Here is a 20,166-nt window from a genome sequence, read left to right on the forward strand (position 1 = left end):
GGAGAAGGGAGCTGGAAAATGAAGGTACATCTGTGTCAACAAGTTGTACAGCACCAGAGGAACATACCTGTGGAACGAAGCAGATAGTACAAAGGAAATTAATGTCCCCACTACACATATATTAAGAGATTTTACTCTGGGCTAGCTTCAGTCTGTGCAGTGGACTTATGAAAGGGCTTTAGGTACATCGCTGGAGCGCATCCATTGGTTTAGTTTCATCCAAAGGATATCAGTTTGCATGCTTTGAAACCACTCTGTGATATGAATCATGTACATTAAATTGAAGCTATGGATTCCTCACTTAAAAATGGCAGTCTTTGTTTGAGCTAGAATGCTAATGTAGATGCATCCTTGTGGAAGAAAATAAAACACAATTTTTCAAATGTAAATTTGAAATCCACTTACTTGTTGAGAAGTAACTTTGGTTACAAAATGACCCCTACTAGATTAATAGATTTATAATTTCACATTCTCAGCCCCGGTAAATTACTGTAGCTATACTGAATTCAATAAGTCAAGCTAATTTACGTTCACTGAGGATCTAATCCATGGACTTTAGAATCCAATGTGATGTTCCATAGGTAGGCAGCCACTAAAGGTATTTAGTTGGGAAACTAAACATAGTTTAATGACAGGTTTTTTTCAAATTGATTACGAATATAAATGCTGATGAGAAGATAAATTGTCTTTCGTCTTGGAACTTTAAACACTATGAGAAGCTCAGCCATTTACACTTTAGTGGGTTTAGAGACATATTTATTAACATAATCAACACATGCTTTATATTTCATGATAAAGTAGCCTCATGATATAAAGATTTGTGAATTGAAACCAATTTTTCAGAACTGTCATGCATCTAACGCAATCCAACTGTAATAATAGCAGTTTGAGGCTTACATTTTCAAAATTATGTGTATAGACACATTCCATTAACATCAATGGCAGTTACAAGGCTAAGGATCAAATTTTTAACTGAGTTAATCCTCTAACTCCCACTGTTTTTAGTGATCTTAGATTACTAAATAATTTTTAAAGGCCTTCAGCCCCTAAATTCTTAAATATCTAGTTGAGACTGAATTGTTCTCAGTACAATGAGTATGTTTATTGGCAGTTTTGATGTGTAGCTAGATAGCTACTGACTTTTTCTGCATGCAATGTACATCATTCTCCTTTGAAGATTTAATTGTAAGTGCATCTTGTGCAGAGGCAGTACACCATTTAGATGTCATTTTCTAATGTTTGCAAAAAGAAAAAACCTAACAGTTGAAGTGAAATAAAAATGTCATTTATACGATGCAGTGTCAGATATGGAACTCAAACAATGTACAAAAGGTTCAGGCTTAATTTTCCTGAAGCAGAAGAAATGAGAGGCATTTCATTTTTGTAGGTGAGAAGTGAAATGTTCCTCTCTGCTCACTGATAGAGGCATGCTAAGGTGAATTTTAATTATGACTAAATTGTGGTATTACTCTTTCATACCCTGAACATCTGTTCCCTTCAGGAACGATGATTTATGCAGGCTATCACTGCAGACAGCTTGCTACAGCTTATGTCACGGTTAGTAGGAAGCTGGTGATAGTATTTCAGAAAATACCAGTGTCTAAGTTGAGACAGGCCAGTGTGTATTTTTAAGGTAACAGAGAAAAGGGAGCATGATGTGTCCGTTTTTAATTTTGAAGCCAAATACTGACTTTACTTTTTTGTTCTTTTTTCTTTCAGACCATCTGTCATTAATGAAGGAAGTATCTTGGACAGTGAATGGCCTGGTTCTTCATAATAGTGTCAAGCAAAAGAAAACCAAGCCTGTCATTTCCATCTGCACGTAGAAAATTATTGAGGACACCTCTGACAGAATTTTAGTGTTTAAGAACTGCACAGGGCGGGATGACTATGAGGCTATCGCATCACAAAATCAAATTGTAAAGGTAACCTTTTTTTATTAGCATGTTTGAATGAATGCATCTCCAAAGTACCTTCATTGTTAACATGGTTTTGCTGCTTTTGGGAAATTATAGATAATTCTTAAAAAAAAACACCAACCAAAAATGTCCCTTAAATTATAAAGCCTTGGAATTCAGCAAAACTGGGGTTGTACGTGTGTTCAGGTTAGATAAGGCAAATTTTACTTCTGTGCTCCCTCTTTCCTGAAATCCCCCTCTTTAATCTCCTTATCTTTGCCTAGTAGCCACCTTGCTTCAAGTTATGCCTATTTCATCTCCCAGTTTTGTGTGTGCTAACAGGATGTTAGCTGAGGATTTATTACTAAGGAACATTATTTCTAAGATTATCTGACATGGGTTATATTTGAAAAGATGGTCAATTTTGATTAGGTTAGATTTTTAAATATAAATATTCCATAGTTAAAATATTTTTCTTAAAAGATAAAACACTGTAGCCATATAACAACATATTTCTTCTTTTTCCCCACGTAAGGCATTTTAATACTTTATTGGAAATTCAATAGGTTTTAGAAGAATTGATACGCTGTCTTTGTTTTTAGGTAATTCTAGAAGAGTGTATGTATTTGTCCCAGAACAAGTATGGCATATATCCTTTATATCACCTCAGTTCTATTATTAACTCTGTGATATATTTGAAATAAATTTCTAAAAATAAATTTTAAATACTTTTCAAACCTAGGGCTGATTCACTACATGGAATATTTGGAAAGATTTCCACTACATGTAAGGAATTTTGAATGCCTTGAATACTAGCATTCAGCTCTCTCTGAGTTGTGTAATCCAGGTTTTTTTAAATCTGTAGGACAATTATAATCTTCATACACTAAAATAATACCCAGGAGAACTATATCTGGCTCAGTTAACGAAAGATCATATGTCTGTCAGTTTTCTAATGTTGCCTGTGATAGATATCATCCCATATTTCGTAATATAAAGCTAGGTTTATTGCTGTTAGCATTGGCGCTAATATATATCAAGAAATTGCAAATCTGAATAATAGCACTTCTGCAATAAATGTTCTTAGAACCTGTTGTCTAACTAGAACATTCAGGATGCTTTTGCCATGATGAGGATAATCAAAACATACAGATCAAACTTGTCTGTACATCAGACCAAGAAAGTTCAGCAATAATTTTTTAACACACAAAATCAGTAGTTTGATACACTATTAATCTTTGGGTTTTTTTCCATGGGGATGTCTTGACCTGGAACATTAATTATTCAGCTGATATCCATGAGGCCTTACAGATGTGTGGACTGCCTGTAAAGGGTATCCAAAAGTGATGGATGCCATAGTTTTGAGTTCATTTCAAGCCAGTGTTTTCCAGCACTGTTGCTAAAAGAAGCCTCCACCACTCATGCCCTGTGATTGTAGGACTCCTCTAGCTCCCTTGACAGCACAAGGATTTTGTTCCATCATTCAGTGAACCACACAGGAAAGATGACATATGCCAAAAATAAACCAGTTAAAATAGTCAATTTTAATCTGGAATAATTTCTGGAATCTGATTCACTGCACACCCACCTGAATATTTTTGCCAGCACAACCAAAAAGGTTGCATGGGAGTGGAAAGAAACAAATGAGTCTGAAAGCAGAAAGACTGTTGGGAAAATTACAGCATGTACGTACCACTTGGTGCAGGGGAAAGAGAGCGATGACCAAAGCAAAAGTTGTATGTTTATATTCAATTCACATCTGAATTTTATGCAAGGGTCTGATCCTCCATGATGAATGTACAAATGTTGACAGTTTTAAAATAGATCGAAAATCAGTGTCTCAGGTATTAATGCAACAGTAAGTATAAAATAAAAATATTTTAAAATCTTCAAAATAGTATTTCATCCAGTCTAGTGATTTAAAAAGAAAACATGTTTCTTGCTTATGAATGGAAAACAAAAACAAATGGCCATAAAAATTGCAATACTGTGTCAGACTGGACTTTCACCTAGTCCAATATCCTGTCTTTGAGTGGATGTCTAAAGAGTGGAAGAATAAAGGCAGCATATGGTACGAATGGTGCATATGTTGATAATTTCCTAGCATACTGCCCTCATCTGGGACAACCCCACTCATGGTGTAGTGAAATCACAAAGAATATATCAGAAGAAGAGCATTTTCCTTTTCATTGAATACAAATATTATTTGTTATTTGAATGGGACAGAATTCCTTCCCTTAGCCATTCACTTATCATGATTTTTTAAAAAAATTGAAATGTGGGCTATGCAAAGAATGATGTGAATTCACCAAATACTGGTGGATTCTTGGCAAGAAGGTCTGAAGTGCAACTGAATGATTGATTCTTTTTGTTCTGAAGCCCTGACAAAAGTGATAACATTCTCACTTCAGTTATGCTAGATCCATATCACTGAATGAATGAGAAAAAAGGACACACAATCATCAGACATCAATTGCTGTCTCTGTTTCAATTCTCAAAAAGGCAGTTTTACCAGTCTGTACAATCTTCACGGTGTTCCTCCCATCTCCATTTAGTCACAGTACAGGCTTCCAATGGAAGAACTGCACATCTACAATACAGCAATCAATAGACTGATGTATATCAAATAGGATTCATAATTCGTTGAAGGAAAGTATTTCGTTCATGCTGAAAATTCCTATTCTTATGCAGTTAAAATTGGAGAGAATGGTATATTTAGAAAATTTGCAAGAGGATCCTAGTGATCTTTTTTTTCATAACTGTTTTGTATTTGAACTAGTATGAAACAGTTTTTATCTCCTGCCAAAGTTTAGAAATTGTCTAAAGTACTCTTACTAAGCTAAGATCTTTCAAAATATTTTTTAAGGCAGAGATATGAGACTAGAATTTGATAGGGGAGACAGGTCCACATTCTGTTTGGTTCTGATTAGACCTGAACCTAGTTCTCCCAAATCTATCTAAGATGGGTATTTTCAGTTAGGCAAGTGCCTAGAAAGCTAAGGAACCTTTAGTTGTAAAGAATCAGAAGCTGTAACTATAGGAGGACCTTGACTCCATTGTAAGAAATTGTAATATATTTGCATGTTTTCCCATATTCTCCCTTGCCAGAAAAAGTGTTCTGAGTTAGGTTAGAACTGTGTCAGAAATATGGCATTTGGGCCCAAATACAGCAAATATGTAAAAAATTGGGCAAGGGGGAAAAAAATATGTTGTATTTTAGCGATCCTAAGTCATATGCAACACCCTTCTTCAAAAAAGTTCCATGCTTATGCATGTTAGAACAGCATCAAAGCTACTGTAATTATAATTGAAAGTGAAAAAAGGGGGGAAAAAAACCCAAGGAAACACAAAACTCTATTGATGTTGTATTCTCTTTTATTTTAAAATCTTTTTCTTTGGAGAGGCAGTATCTCTCCTGAGTTTGGTGGGCAGTGGCAGTTGTGAAATGTGGATTCTGTTGAGGTAGATGTGTTTTCACGCTCAAACATGTGTTATTGCATTTGAATGTGGGATTTTTAAAATGGGACAAGTTCCTCTTAAAATTTGCAAGACAGATACAATTTTTCTTCTTATTTTGGCTCTGTTTGCTCTATGACCACCTTGAAAAAACCAGCTTAGGACCTGACTGACCTGAAATAGACATGATGGGTGAATAATGTCATTAGTATTTTCCTCTGCCTTTTCTTTTCAACTGTTCCATGAACAATGAATTTCTCTTGGTCAACGTATTGCCATTCCTGTCATCAAAAAGTAACTTGTGTGCTATCTACCTTAGACTTTCTTCCAGAGAATGACAGGTAATTTCACTAGCATCATTTCAGTGACAGTTTCTGCTTTAATCACACAACTCCTATAGTGATGATTCACCTCTTTCATAAAATTTGCATTCACTGAATAGTACTGCACAATATAAAAACAGCTATTATATATATTCTCAAGTGTTATGATTTCTGTATGAACTGGAGAAAGGTAAGCTAAATATTCAATAACCAATTATTCTGAAGTATGTGTAGCACGCAAAGAGTATTTAAAAGGAAGCCATCAAGAAATACATGTTTTAAATTGACTGAGGTATATGACTTTATGTTATTCCATCTGAAAACCCGGTTCATCATAATAGTGGGTAGATTCTCCCTAAAACAATAGCTGTAATGCATGGCTAGGAAAAATCAGAACAATGTGGACATAGACAATAAGCATCATTTAGAATTTGACCGTGGGCTTGTGATGTCCCCTGTTGTGATGGTATACAGCAAGCCTAACCATTGTAACATTTGGGGTGTGTTGTTATAAATGTTTCTAAAGGAGAGTTTCTATCTTTGCTAGCAGAATAAAAAGGTTTTTAGAATTAAACATTTAAACTCATAAAAAACATGTATTTGCATTTTTAATGGGAATGAGAGGTTAAATTAAGCAATTGTGACATTTCTACAGTTTAGCATATCTTCATTCAAAGCATTCAAAGCATGCATGTACCAGTCAAAATACGCAGTTAGCATAGAAGTGTAGTAGGGAAAAATCAAGCCCCTCTTTCTCTTCTGCAGCACCCAGTGTAACTCAAACATGTGCTGGTAGGTCATCCGCTTTCTGCTGCAAAGGGGTCTTTTGCTGAAGTCACTGAGTAACTTTTAAGACATTGTTTTTCTCCCATGACCATATATGGTCTATGAATACACATTAAAGAATTTTACACAGCATATTCCTCTTTTTGTGTGGCTAAACTGATTAGAATTAACAACAGTTTTCCTTCTGTATCTTTGTCTAAGGTCTTTGAAGTAGAGCATCCTTTTACATGTATGTGTACAGCATATGATTCATTTTTCACAGGCATCTAAATTTTTCTTTTTTGTTTCATACTATTTCAGTTGGTAAAAAGCACATAACATTTTGTTCTACCTGCAATTACTTTTTTTCGAAGGATAACTTGGAATATTTGATTTCTTGCATTTCTAATAAATTTGCATATATGGAATGCTATACTTGCCAATGTGTATGGTCATTACTGGACACCAAAGGATTGACAGCTGTACATTCTGCATTTTATGTGTAGAATATAGACTACGTTGCAAAGGCGTTTGTTCTCTAAGTGGTAAATATTTACTTTGTAGCTGTTTAGAGCATATTTATATTATGGTGGGGCTTTTTGGTTTTCTGAACATATTTGTTAAAGAACAAGGTGTTAATTATTTGCAGTAACACCTTTATTTTTCTAAAATTTTCAGGTGATTGCACACTGAGGATGAATCTTACTTCTCCAGTGAGCTACTAATACAAAGTATGTGGAGGAAAAATTGGCAATATCATAAGTGGTAAGTAGAATTTGTAGGACAGGCTTTCTGTTTACTGTGTAGAGGACTTAGAACTGAAAAGCAAATCTAGACTTATTTTTTAATCCTCTGTGTAGGTCAGTGCTCTTGAACTAAAATTGGCAAATAGTCAGTACATAAGCTCTTATGAATAAAGCTATTATTTTATGTAATTCTAGCATTTTAATATCTGCATATTTTTTCATCCTTTTTTCCGTGATTGCATGTCTTTTCTTTCTGTAGGTACTTCTTTAGTCTGAGAGCTTTTTCTTATAGTTTCAGTGGGATAACACACAGTTTATCTCTTCTATCCTTGTATATGGTCTATAAATAAGACATTATTCCAACTCTGTTATTTAAGAAAGCTAAGAATTATTTCTTTGAGCTTTCCTTCAGGGCTGTTTTCTAACAAATAACTATATCTTTGTAGTATAAATTTAATTAGGCATTCAAGTATATATTCGTATGATATCTTTTTCCTTATTCCTGAATATATCTCTTCGTTATTCAGGCCAAATATTTTTAGTGCATGGTTTTAAATAAATAACTTCAAGAGGTGCCTGTATCTATAAATAATCCTGCTATGGTGGGAGAAGTATCCAAGGAAGATGTAGCATTTGATAGTCTCAGCTAAATATTCCCCAAAACTGTCTGAGAAGAAACTGGACATATACCCTGTCAATACTGTTGAAAGAACCCACTGATCTATGCAGAGCATTCCTACTCCATGTGATGAAAGCACATGGTGGCACTTTCAATTTATGGTACCGACAACATCAGTGGCACACTGGATAATAAGATATGGATAAGATATGGAGTAAGCCTTCATGTGCCTCATTTTCTTTAATCACAAACTATGCAACCACACTTTCCTCATTTGTTTATAAGCAGAAGTTACTACTAAAATATTCCTTCCAAAGCCAGCATTTAAATATAACTCAGTCATGGTGCAACACTCAACCCTGCCTTCATTGTGAAATCCTGTACTATTACAAAAGTACCTTTGATGCCATTTACATAACCTGTCTAAGAATCAACCCATATATTTCTATTCTGCACTTCATCCTAATATTTAACTTCAGATTCAGCCTAAAATTTCTATCCTCAGATATGGAATTTAGTGGACACATCTTGTTTGACAGATCCAGGAAAAGTAAATGCACATTGATGCCATAGCTAGAGACATGTTTTTATTCTTAACCTAGGTAGGATCATAATTCCAAATTTACAAGCACATCTCTGTGGAGTGCATATCATCACTTTTCCCACAGAGATATAAAAATTGGCTCTGTGCCTACTATCAGGTACTGTGTGCTCCATAGTATTTTTCTCCTTTCATACCTCTCTTGTGTGTTCTTAAGGGAGTATATTCATTGATTTGTCATACCAGTTAGACTTGGCATCGACAGATGCGGCTAATTAAGTGGTCTATTCAGCCCAATTTATAATATGTAATGTAATATAATGGATTGTAACATAATATAGTATAAACCATATAATATATAGATTATTTTTATTATAGTAAATGTCTACTAATAAGTTCTATGTGCAATGTATTATTTTATAATTTACATGAAAATTTGATACTTAAATAAAACTAAATGCTGAGTCCTCAGTTGCACTCACCTGTGTGAAGTCCTAAAACTCTATTGGAAAACACAACTGCATCTATGGAATTTATTGACATACAGAATGTAGCTCCTTTTACATACCTTATTCTGTTTACTGTAGAAAGCACAGTATGAGCAGGGAAAAGAAAAAGAATGTTTGAGTTGGTTTGGCAAATGTGTAGCTGCTGACACTATGGGTTGTAACCAACAGAGCCCTGAAACAGGATTAAGTTCCATTATAAATTATCTTTACTTGACTCGGTAAATTAGGGTGCAAAAAATGACATGAGATCAATTTTTCCTCCTTCTCCTCTCTGGCAGTATGTATATCTGGTTCAATGGAGAGCAGCACTTTGGTTTTTAATTAACATTTTATTAGAGTAATATCTGGAGTTGCTTTCTAGGAATTCTGAATATATCCCTTCATAGGTAGTATTTTTTCAAACTGTAATCCATTAGGAGTAAACCTTTTGCCTGAATGAAATTAATATCTATGAGGTCACAGTTATGAAGGTTAACCCTCATTTTCTCCAGGGCCTTTCTCTACCTTCTACATAAATGACATGCTTACTGAATTAGGCAATGTATATTGTTCCTTTTCTTATAAGTCTTAAAGAACTTCTGAATGTTGCAATAACTTCTGGAGAAGGAATGTATAATCAGTCAGACAGGAATACTATAAAGTTAACAAAGGGAAATGGTATGTCCTGCAGCTGGGGATCCTGCAGCTGGACCTATCTACCAGTGTAGGCTGGGGCTGGGGGATTAAAGATGATGGATCCTGGTTCTTCTCAGTAGTATTCAATGAATGCATAGGAAGCAGTGAGCACAAATTGAAATGCAGGAAATTTCACTTAAACATAAGACAAAAAAATTTACTGTGAGGATGGTCAAACACTGAACAATTTGCCCAGAGGTGTTATGGAGTCTCATGCTTGGCACGTTCAAAATGCCACTGAAGAAACCCCTGAGCAATCTGCTCTGGCTTTACCCTTCTTTGAATAGGGAGCTGGACTAGACAAACTCCAGAGGTCCCTTCCAACCTCAACCATCCTGTGAGCTCACCAGGTGGACTGCAGTAATGCATCAGAACCAACTATTCTGAAGAATTCTAAGCAGACTGTGGCTGAGAAAGTAGTCTTGGCCTTTCATTGGCTGGTGGTGGGAATTTCATCTGGACGGGTTTCTGTACCTGCTTCAGCACTGAATGTTTTGAAAATAGAGATGAGCGTCTGCAAGTTAGTCACAATTAAAAAAAGGAAATACCCAGGAAGATTATTGATTTTTATAAAAGACTTCCATGGGCTTGATAAACCCCATCCAAATGGTGGCGCAGCAACTTGCGTAAGTGCAGGAAAGCTTCCCAACAACAATTATAAGCCAACAAAGGCATCATGAGCCTGACTAATAACAAAAAGCCTGATTAAATACTTAAATGTAGAAGCTTGACCTCAGCAAGGTTTCTCTAGTGCTAACATAAAGACAGAAGGAGAAAAGCAGGAAAAAGGTAGAGAACTTTCAAAACGAATTCTGAAAAAAGCAGCTGCTTCACTCATGATCGCTTTCTGCGTTCCTCCAATGTTGCATGGATTGAAGTCTCCCAAAAACTCTTAATGAAAAAACTTGTGCATCAACTAGATTGCTGTAGACTTCCACTATAACTGCATTCATCAGGATACATATTAAACAGAGAAGTGGGATTAAAAATCCTACAGGATCCAGACTGGATGTAATTGAACTGAAGTGCTGTATCTTTTTTTGTCTAAATATGGTTATAATCATCACATGTATGCACAGGTGTATACATGCAGCACACTCATTTCCACTTCTCTTCCATTTAATTCCCTCCCATTTCATTCTATACTCCTAAATGAGGAGCAATAGTAGTAAATTATTACTCTGTATTTCTCTTTCAGTCTTAAATTTGTCCAGAGATTAGTTTTGTGTCTGAACTTCAGCACAAGAGCAGATGGAAAACCTGGTTGTAAGTTTCATATGACTAGAGCGATTCATTCATTCCGAGTTAAATATTCACATTTACTTAAAAAGCTTTTATAAATTGTTTTCAAACAATGGAAACAAGTTGGCATGTTTTATTCTGAATTGGTGACATTTAACTGGAGCAGATGAGGTAGCACAGTAAGTATAGCGAGGCTTCTGTTGCACACACAGAACTCTGAGCATTGCAGCAGGTCTGATACTGACACACATTACCTTTCTCGTTCTGGGGAGATACTGTGATGTGATTACTCTCCTGCAGGCCATCGCAAGTTGTCACTTCTGGTTGCTGTTGGCTTGTATTTGCTGTGGTCCCACTCTGCTGTTTGCAGAGTCACAAGCTGTGTTGTAGTATCTGGAAATGTGTGTCATTCCTGCACATGAATGGGCTGAGGAGTAAAATTAAGGCTATGGTAGCTCTTCCTTTCTGCCTGGAAAATTAATTTTCTACAAAATATGAGATTATAATTCTGAATAATGAGTAAAACTTTGCTGAGTTCTTTATAGCCCAAGTCATGCAAATGACTTAATATTTAGGTAGTATCATTAATTAGTAGCAGGACACCCATTTCAGTCCGAGGCTATTTTTACTTCTACATAGCAAGTTATTTAAATCTATTAATTTTCTACGCTGACCTGTTATAAGCTATTCTAATTTAAAAAAAAAAATATGTGCAGGGTGGTAGAAGTGGAGAAAGAGGCATAAAGTGTATTGGAAAACTACCAAATGTCCCCTGCAAATGGACCCTATTCAGAATCAGTAAGCGTATGATGAGTGAAGTGGTTTTGAATATCGCCTTTAGATTCCATGCTGTTACAAGGCCAGCCCCGAACATGGCAACTCTTATTTCCACACACAGTACCTCTTCACTCTCAATTTAACCCAAAAATCTGATGAACCCATTACTCCATACTTGATTTCATGGAACAAGGAGTAGATATAGTTACAAATGATCAATCACAAGCCGTGAACCAAAGCAGCAAGGCATTAACAATTCACACCATTTCGGTCCACTTGCTCAAGCAGAAGATGTGCCAGCATATTTAATGCACAGCTACTTCGTTCAGTTCAAGGAAAGACATGACTCATGCTCATTTTAGGAACTGAGGAGACTTCATAGGCTTTCATGACTAGTAACCACTGAGTGTGAGAGTTTGCACTTCTAAACAATTAATATAACCAGGTGTTCAGTAAAGGTCACAGAGATAGATAAGTTTTTAAATTAAATTTTGCTCAGGTTAAAAATAAATGGAAGGATGACCTGGGAAATGGTTCCCACAATAAAGCCAAGTTCCGTTGTACAAATTTGTGTTGTACAATCAACATCTTGTTCAGCAGTATTCTAACACTGTAGACCCCACAGGCATATGCCGTCAATTTAATGGGATCACTAAAAAAGCAAAGCAGCTGTGAAAGATTGCTTTAAGTACAGCAATCGTGTGCTTGTCATTCTGTTCAATGGTGGAAAAATCCAAATTCGGATAGGCACCAGTATTTAAGAAAATGACTGCTAAAACATCCCTCATAAGTACCTTGGGGACAATACGAGTTGACATATAGCATGTAAACAAAAGTACACAGCAGCTGTTAGATTAGTTTTTGTTTGAGTCAAAACACACTGACATAATTTAAACAACATAGGAAACTGCAGGTTCTCCATCATTCAGTTTCCCTATATAAACTACAGTTTTGGATACTACATGCTGGTTGCCCTGGGCAGAGTTGCATGGTGTCTGCTAAAAATAAGTAAAAAGTGAAGTACAGAGTATGCTAGCACAATCTCATACCCCCTGTGTAATATATATACAGTGTACAGTACATCTTGAAAGTACCTTCAGGAAAAGCCTTCACCTGAGGAAGCATAAAAAGAATTTCTAGTATTGAAAGATTTTGTTTTTCTCCATAGTGGAAAGGATGTTAATGATTTCTTTCCTGTTATTCTGATACTGTTTTTTATTTTAAAAATACTTTTACTGTTTTGTAGCTTATTTACTAAAAGAAATTGATGTGGAAAAAAACTTCAGCAAAATACTAATGTTTATGCTCCTGTATTGTCATAAGTTTAAGTAAGAAGAAACTTAACAAACTGAATTTTGGGGATTTGTTTTTAATTTTTTGCAGTCCTCTTGTGATGATTGCAAATTGCCAGAGAGTGATTTTCCCATTCATTTACAGGTGTTCTGCTTACTTTTTGTGAAAATCCTACTGGGCTTTGGATTTCATGCTTTCTATCACTCCATTTGATCAACACAACACACTTATTTTCAGCAAGTTTAAAGACAACACAAAGAAAAAAGCAGGTTTTTCTCTCCTGTTTGCCACCGTGGGTTCATGCCATTATCTCCATCAATTTAAAATCTATGGGTTTTGTTTTAGGGAAAATTTCTTATCTCTGTTCTTCAGAGGAGTGTAAAATTACATTGTAAAACAATTATTTTCTTCAAGGAAATTCAATGTTTGTCTTGTGATATAAAGTAAAAAAATCAATGAGGGAGAGAATGAAAGCAATAAAGGTATATTTACACTGTTCATCTTAGCTGAGGAGCAAAGATCCCTGGGTACCGTCCTTTTATCCACAGCTGACTATCTAGCAGGTAAGACGTCTGCCATGGGGAAATGTATACAATTAAAAAAGGAAAAAATGCAGATGGGTTCTAATGCAGTATTTTGAGTTCTGCATAAGAATTATAAAGTAAAGGGATTTTGTCTATAATTTTAAATATTTTCCATAACTTCTGACTACCTTCCTTTGCACAGCTTCCCGTGACAGAACGTTTCTTTCCTTTAAAATTTATTTCACTTTCTGACCAAGGACTCATTTGTCATTTCCCTCCTCGGGAGTTCCATAAATACCTCACAATAAAATCTCTAACCACCTGAGAGACATACATCATGGTGAGTTGTTCCTAAACCTTACTGGTCACTGCACGCACTTTCTTTCTGAGGGTTAGCCTTTGCCTTTTTTTGCTATGGTTAACACACCGTTATTGACCTTCATAGTCCTGCTTCATAGTTCAATGTTTGTGACGTTTGATCGGCTAGAATGTTGAATGGATTTTGGGAAATTTTGCCTATAGAGTCTTTTCACCTTGCTTGTGGACTGTATAAAGCCATAATATCAAAGCACTCTGCTGGACTCGGTAGATATTTTATGGACTCATTGATACCTTTTTAGGTTTTGAAAGGGCATTAGTTCAGACTAATACCTTCTTTGTTTTAGGTAAGTCACCAAAGTGTCCGGAAGCCTGGAAGTAGCCAGCTGTTCGTTGAAAATTTTTATTCTTGCATACCTACACCAGTTCCAGAGGAGAACAATATAAACATTCCTAAACTAGGAATAATTCTCGAGCAGCAGTGAATTTTTTATCTAGAGTGCTAGAGATACCTTTTGGAATCACCAGGCAGATACCAAGAGCAATAAACTTACGGGATATAAGTAAAAGTATAGTCTTCTGAAATTACTGCCTTACTGTTCTACCTTTAATAATTTCCCTTTCTAGGGACACATGTTTTCCTATTTCAGTGAATGCTTGGTAACTTACATACCACTGATTTCTGAAATTTCAAAAGGAGGTCAAAAGAATGTGAAAAAAGGAAAGAATACAAGCTGTTTGAGACTATAAATCTGGAAACAAAAAAAGTTAAGTGTGGAATGAAGCAAATACTGTTATGGATAGAAGCAGCTGATCTTTATGGAAATGATTATTGCTAGTAGAAAATTAGTTGGGTCTGATACTCAGTGTGACTGCCTCATTTGGGTGTTACGCATGTCTGAAAGAGACTTTGGATCTTTGTACTTCTGAGCTATCCCAGCAGGTCCTGGAAATGTTCCCTCTCCAGTCCTGAAGGTCCCTACCTTCTGAGAAGGTGAATTAGCACGGCCACATTATACTGGTGTTAAAATTATTTGTGGTAAAATAATTAATAGTATTATAACTAGTGTTTAAATGTAACATCCAGTTCCAGTATACACACATTTTCTCGCAGCTGTGTTTGAATCTCCTTGCACACTCAGAAAAGCAGCACTACTTGTGTTTATTTCCATTTGCAATCATTTCCTGATGGTAACTAAGTTAAAAGCACTGAGCAGAAACCTTATTCACTTAAGTTACCTGTAAAACTTCTAGAGACTTCACTGGGATCAGATTTTCATCCTTTTATTTTGTTTGAACTAAGTATGACTATAACCACTCCTCATCACATAACATGAAACATAGATTTAATTCTGATTCTGCTCACTTAGTCCTGAAGTAAATGCACTCCTGCCAGTGTTCCTGATCAGACATCATTCATTACCTCATCTAATCTTCTTTATTTTTTTGTCTGACTCCAATGTTAGGGAGTAAGTGTCACTAGAAGAGTCTGGAAAAGTATTAATTCACTGATTGTTATCTTGAAATAATTTTTGCTTATGTTCAATTGCATGGCCATATCCTGACAAATGGGGTTCTAAAAGCAAATATTTAATGCTATATGTATGCGTTCCGATTTGGAGCCTTTACTTTGACGGCATAATTTGAAAAAGTTTTTCAGTATTACTTTTTAGGATCATCAGTACCAGTAGGTTAATATGCGTATTAATCTTGTTCAGTGAATCCCCTTCAGCCTTATTTTGTGAAGTCTGGCCTCCCGTTAGATAAATGGGATTTTTATCGTAAACTTAAGTGTAGACAGGGTTTCAGCTCATTTTCTTTTAAGGCCCTGCAGAACATTGAACCCACGTATGTATCTTTTCACGTCTTCTTACATTGCTTCTCTCTCTTCCCATTTGCTACCGATACAAGCTTCTGCATATCATTTTCCACTTCTGTAACAAAGAGAAAGTACACGTGAGACAATTCTAAATTACTTTGGAAGAATCATGTGATACGTTTTCATTCAAAAGGTTACTTAAATGGGTTTTGTTAACTATGTAGACAGTCCTTTAGACCTAAACAGAACTTTTGCAGTGCCTGCATTCTTCTATTTTTGTATTTTGCTGAACTGAGATTGTAACTGACTTGTAAATAACACAGCAAGGTTGGAACTTCAGTCGGATTTAAGTAGCTAAATTGTAATGGCTTTGCCAACTAAGGCATTTTATGCTAAGTATGCAGAATGGAAGTAGGTGCAAGGATATCTGCTGGAGAAGTAAGCATACTATATGAAAGCTCTCAGGTTTGTTCATTTGAGAATGAATAAAATTACTGATGAGATGATGAGATTATATCACAAAATTGTGGAAGTCAGAAGACTGGGATTTTAACTTTTTTTTTAAAGTAGTGCCTTTCACAAAATTACACACATGGTTTTGCTTAACGGTGTGCTTAAATCATTCATAAAATACACTGGCTTTAACAGAGGCAAAGTACAGTCTGTTGCATGTTTACCTATTTCTTTATCTTTGAAGATGGATTTAAGTGTATGATATGTTCCTTCCGTATCTGTCCAAAAGTCTCCAGTTATAAAAGAACTCACATATGAAAGTTTCTTAACTAAGGTCTTAGTTCAGCCTCTGTTCTCACAGCTGAGTGAATAGTTATTGAGGCTAAATATTTAACATGTCTGAATGGAATGTTTGTCTCCTATTCTCGATAAAATATGTAAAGTGTAATTCATCCACTGGCATTTTCTCTGACAAAACCTGTAGTTCTTTGTTAGTATTTACATACCTAGGAATTCCACCATTTAAATCCTTATGGCAAACAATAATCTTTACAACTATAGATTGACTAGATGGGAAAATTATGTATATAATTTTATTTTTGTTGTTCACAAACATCATTTATACAGTTTATTCTTTTTTGTGTTTTCTTGTATATTACTAGTAAAACCAGATTTTGGTGTCTTTTTGCTTTTTCTCCCCTTCCCCTTTCCCTTCCCCTTCTCTTCCCTTTCCTTCCTTTATACAGTATGAGGTAAAAGCCTGAAATGCTACTTAATGTTATTTTATTTTTTCATGTAAGAAAGGCCCATGTATGTGTTACACAAAAATATCTGCAAAGTACATGCATCTCAGTAATGCCTGAAGCCAAAATAATCATTCCTTATTTGTCACACATATTGACATTAGCTCCCTTCGAGAGAACGCTTTCAACCTTTACAGTGATTTGAAATCTAAGAACAGCAAGAAAAAGATCTTGTTGAGACCATCGCCATGGATCAATTTTATCTATCTTTTCATTTGACCTTTCCTCGTTATTAAACAGCTACACTGAGCATTTTTATTTGTTAGAAGTTGTTTTTTGAGTAGTGGCAATAAGAAGGTTATAAAAAAATTGCTTATGAGAGTATTATTCTATTTTATGAATGTTACTATTTCTAATGTGGTAGGTGTATATATAAGCTCCTCAACAGGAAACTGTATACAGAAACAACATGGATCTTGCAATTTTATCAGGACAATGCAAGTAGATTTCAGCAAGGTTGGTTCCAACTCATCTGTGATAAATGAGAAGATAAGGCAATCAGTGCACACCATGACACTCTGTGCAGCTAGTTAGGCACACTTCAGAACTATTCAGGTGTGCTTACAAAGCTTATGAGTCTTTCATGGGGGGTGTCTCAATATAAATACGTCCTTCATGGTGGCCACTAGAAATGCAGGAGTTGCTTTTTCAAGACTTAACCCAGGTCAGATATAAATAATAGATATTAAGAGTTAGTTCTGATGCTGAGGCTACGTTAGAGGCTGTATGTTTCAGTTGGGTCAAAAGAATGCATTTTCTTTTTTTTTTCTTTTTCTTCTTTTCTTTGCATAGCTCCTCTGCTTGACAGATGCCTGCAAAATTCCATCACACCTTTGTGTGGACCTGTTTGGGTCTGTAACAGGGAAGGTTTCAGCCTCTCAGGAGCAAAGATTTCTATCCAAGGAGTTCTATTGGCCCGGCACCAATGATTAAAGTCTGCAAACTGTTGCAAACAGGTGAGTTGTCCCACTCTTTAAAAGTCTGCTTTTTTGTTTTCATTTTCAAATATACTTATTGTATAAAACCAACGATTGGCACTGTGTCATAAAGAAGTGTGACATATATTGTGTAAGCTGCAGTGCCTGTTAGGAAAATGAAATACTTCTATAATTGCAAAGCCAACAATAAAGGAGTTAATTGTGTCTCTCTTTTGGTGTGGGATGTCATATGTCTCATATTTTCTTGCTGCATACTGTGCCTAGCTGTGATGTTCCTTATGTGGAAATTCTCTAAAACAATCATTTTTCATTGCTTGTTCGGCACATGCAGTTTTTAATGGTCTCACAGATCTTCCCATAAAACTAATTTAAATAATTGAAACATTTTCCAAATAAATAAATAAAACACTTCTAAGCATAACTAGTGTTGCATTATGAACAATTAAATACATGTATAATATTTTAAACCTCCAATATTTTAATTACTATACATGTGCCATTAAATAAATATACCAGACATGCATTTTAATTTGGAAAAATAGTAGAAAACAGATACTAAATAAACTCTCTGATAGTTTGGGAGCAATAGGATTATTTATTTTTTATTAATCAGGTGTTTTATTTTCAGAAATATAAGTAAGAAAACACTGATCTTGTTCTGTATACTTACTGAAACTCATTTTCATGTGTAAGAATGTACATATTTTTAATGATCAGGTGAGTACTTTATAAAAATAGTAAACATATAGATTTTCCAGGAAGGGTATTATGTAGAAATTAAACAACCAGCTACGAATCCCAGATTTAAAAATGATCTCGGGCCCCAGAGTTAAGAATGACTGCATCAGATAGATAAGCTAACAGTCTATGTAGAAAGGGGGAGGAGAGCTGCAAGCAAAGTGTCAGTCACACTGTTTATACAGCACCTCCTGCTGTCAGATCCATAAAGAGAAATGAGAATTGACTTTGGAAGAGACTATTCCTGTCTAGAGCTAATAGCGGTCAGCAAGAAGAAATCAAATAAAAACAAAAACAAAACTGAGAGAGCCTGTGCGCGAGAGGAAGAAACAAGCAGAAAAGAAAAACAAGAAAAGCTTGTTTCAAAATGTTTCCGAGTCAGTACAGTGATATATTAAAAAGTGAGAAATATCTTTACAGTTTTTGTTGATAATTCTTCACTTTTAAGACAATGCTGCCTGTCACAAAAGCTACAGACATGAAATCTATTACTTTCCAGTGCCTTAACATATATTACTCTTTCAGAATAAAAAACATAAAATGCAATCAAGTATTTAGCAACTATAATGGCAATTAGTAGAACAAAACAGACAATGGCGTTTCTAAATAAAAATTAAGATGCAAGTCACTTATTGACTACTTTTTGCTCTTCTCCGTATAGAACATATAAAGGCATTTCAGTAAATTAACTTATGTTAATCATTCCTCCGGTGATTATCCAGCAGTGTTCAGTCGGAAATTGTAAATGACAAGAAAAATATAATAATTTTAGTAGATTTGAAATCTCTTCTGAAGACAAATGGTTCTTTATAATGAAAGGCTTGCATATAGACATATGTTCAGCATAACCATGTTGGACATTTTTAAATTTTAAGAGTCCAGATTACAAGGATGAATGTCAGTACAGCTATGACAGTTAATTGTCTACAAAAAACTTATTATTAAATATTTTAATAAACATTTCAAGCTGGTTTGAATGCTTAAATTAAGATTTTAAACCACAAAGACGTTAAATGTTTGGTGCAGTTAATGTGCTGAAAGCTTGTGTTATATTGAATTATATTACTTCAAAGATAAGATATGACATATAAATCAGCTTAAAGTGTCTTTGTTAATTTTTCCAACTGTTTTCTAACTGAAGTTGTGTTAGTACTGTACATAAATGAAATCATTACAATCACTGTAGGTGATGTTACACTGTAGGTATAACAATACTTCTTACTATAATCATACTATATTTTGCTTATGTTGACCTTTTGTTCTAAATAACTAAACCGAGTTTGTTTTGTAAAGAGCACATTGTGATATGATGCAGACAGAAGATTAGGATGCATGCTAATGAAGAACCAGGACATTCAATCAAAATACTATCACTTTGTCCTGTTGTGCTGAGGCCTGACAACATAATGCTATGATGACTGCATACAGTATTCATAGTGGTATAACATCTAGCCATTACTTGACAACATTAAACATATTTTCTTGATTTCTATTTATCTCAGTGTTATTTTGGCATTTGAATTATTCGTATTTACTTTGTCTTTTCATTTAAATAAAAAGGAAATGGAAATAAAAAGAAAAAAGGGAAAATTCTTTGATTCTGTATTACTCTGCTAAGACACTGTCTATTGAAATCAAACAGCACATACAACTAATAATATACTAAGACGTGTAATTCTATTCAAATACATCTGGCCTTCAGTTTAAAATGCATGTGTTGAATTAAAGC

General features: G+C 35.0%; 1 protein-coding gene across 1 annotated transcript in view; it reads left to right on the forward strand.

Annotated features, from left to right (window-relative positions):
- The window catches only part of DCDC1 (doublecortin domain containing 1), a 138,834-nt gene that overhangs the window by 17,591 nt on the left and 101,077 nt on the right, over positions 1-20,166 (forward strand). The window contains 1 exon segment of the mRNA XM_075092525.1: positions 1,720-1,925. Within this exon segment, the coding sequence (XP_074948626.1) occupies positions 1,720-1,925 (206 nt within the window).

This window comes from Phalacrocorax aristotelis, chromosome 5, assembly GCF_949628215.1.
Source record: "Phalacrocorax aristotelis chromosome 5, bGulAri2.1, whole genome shotgun sequence".
Lineage (NCBI taxonomy): Eukaryota > Metazoa > Chordata > Aves > Suliformes > Phalacrocoracidae > Phalacrocorax > Phalacrocorax aristotelis.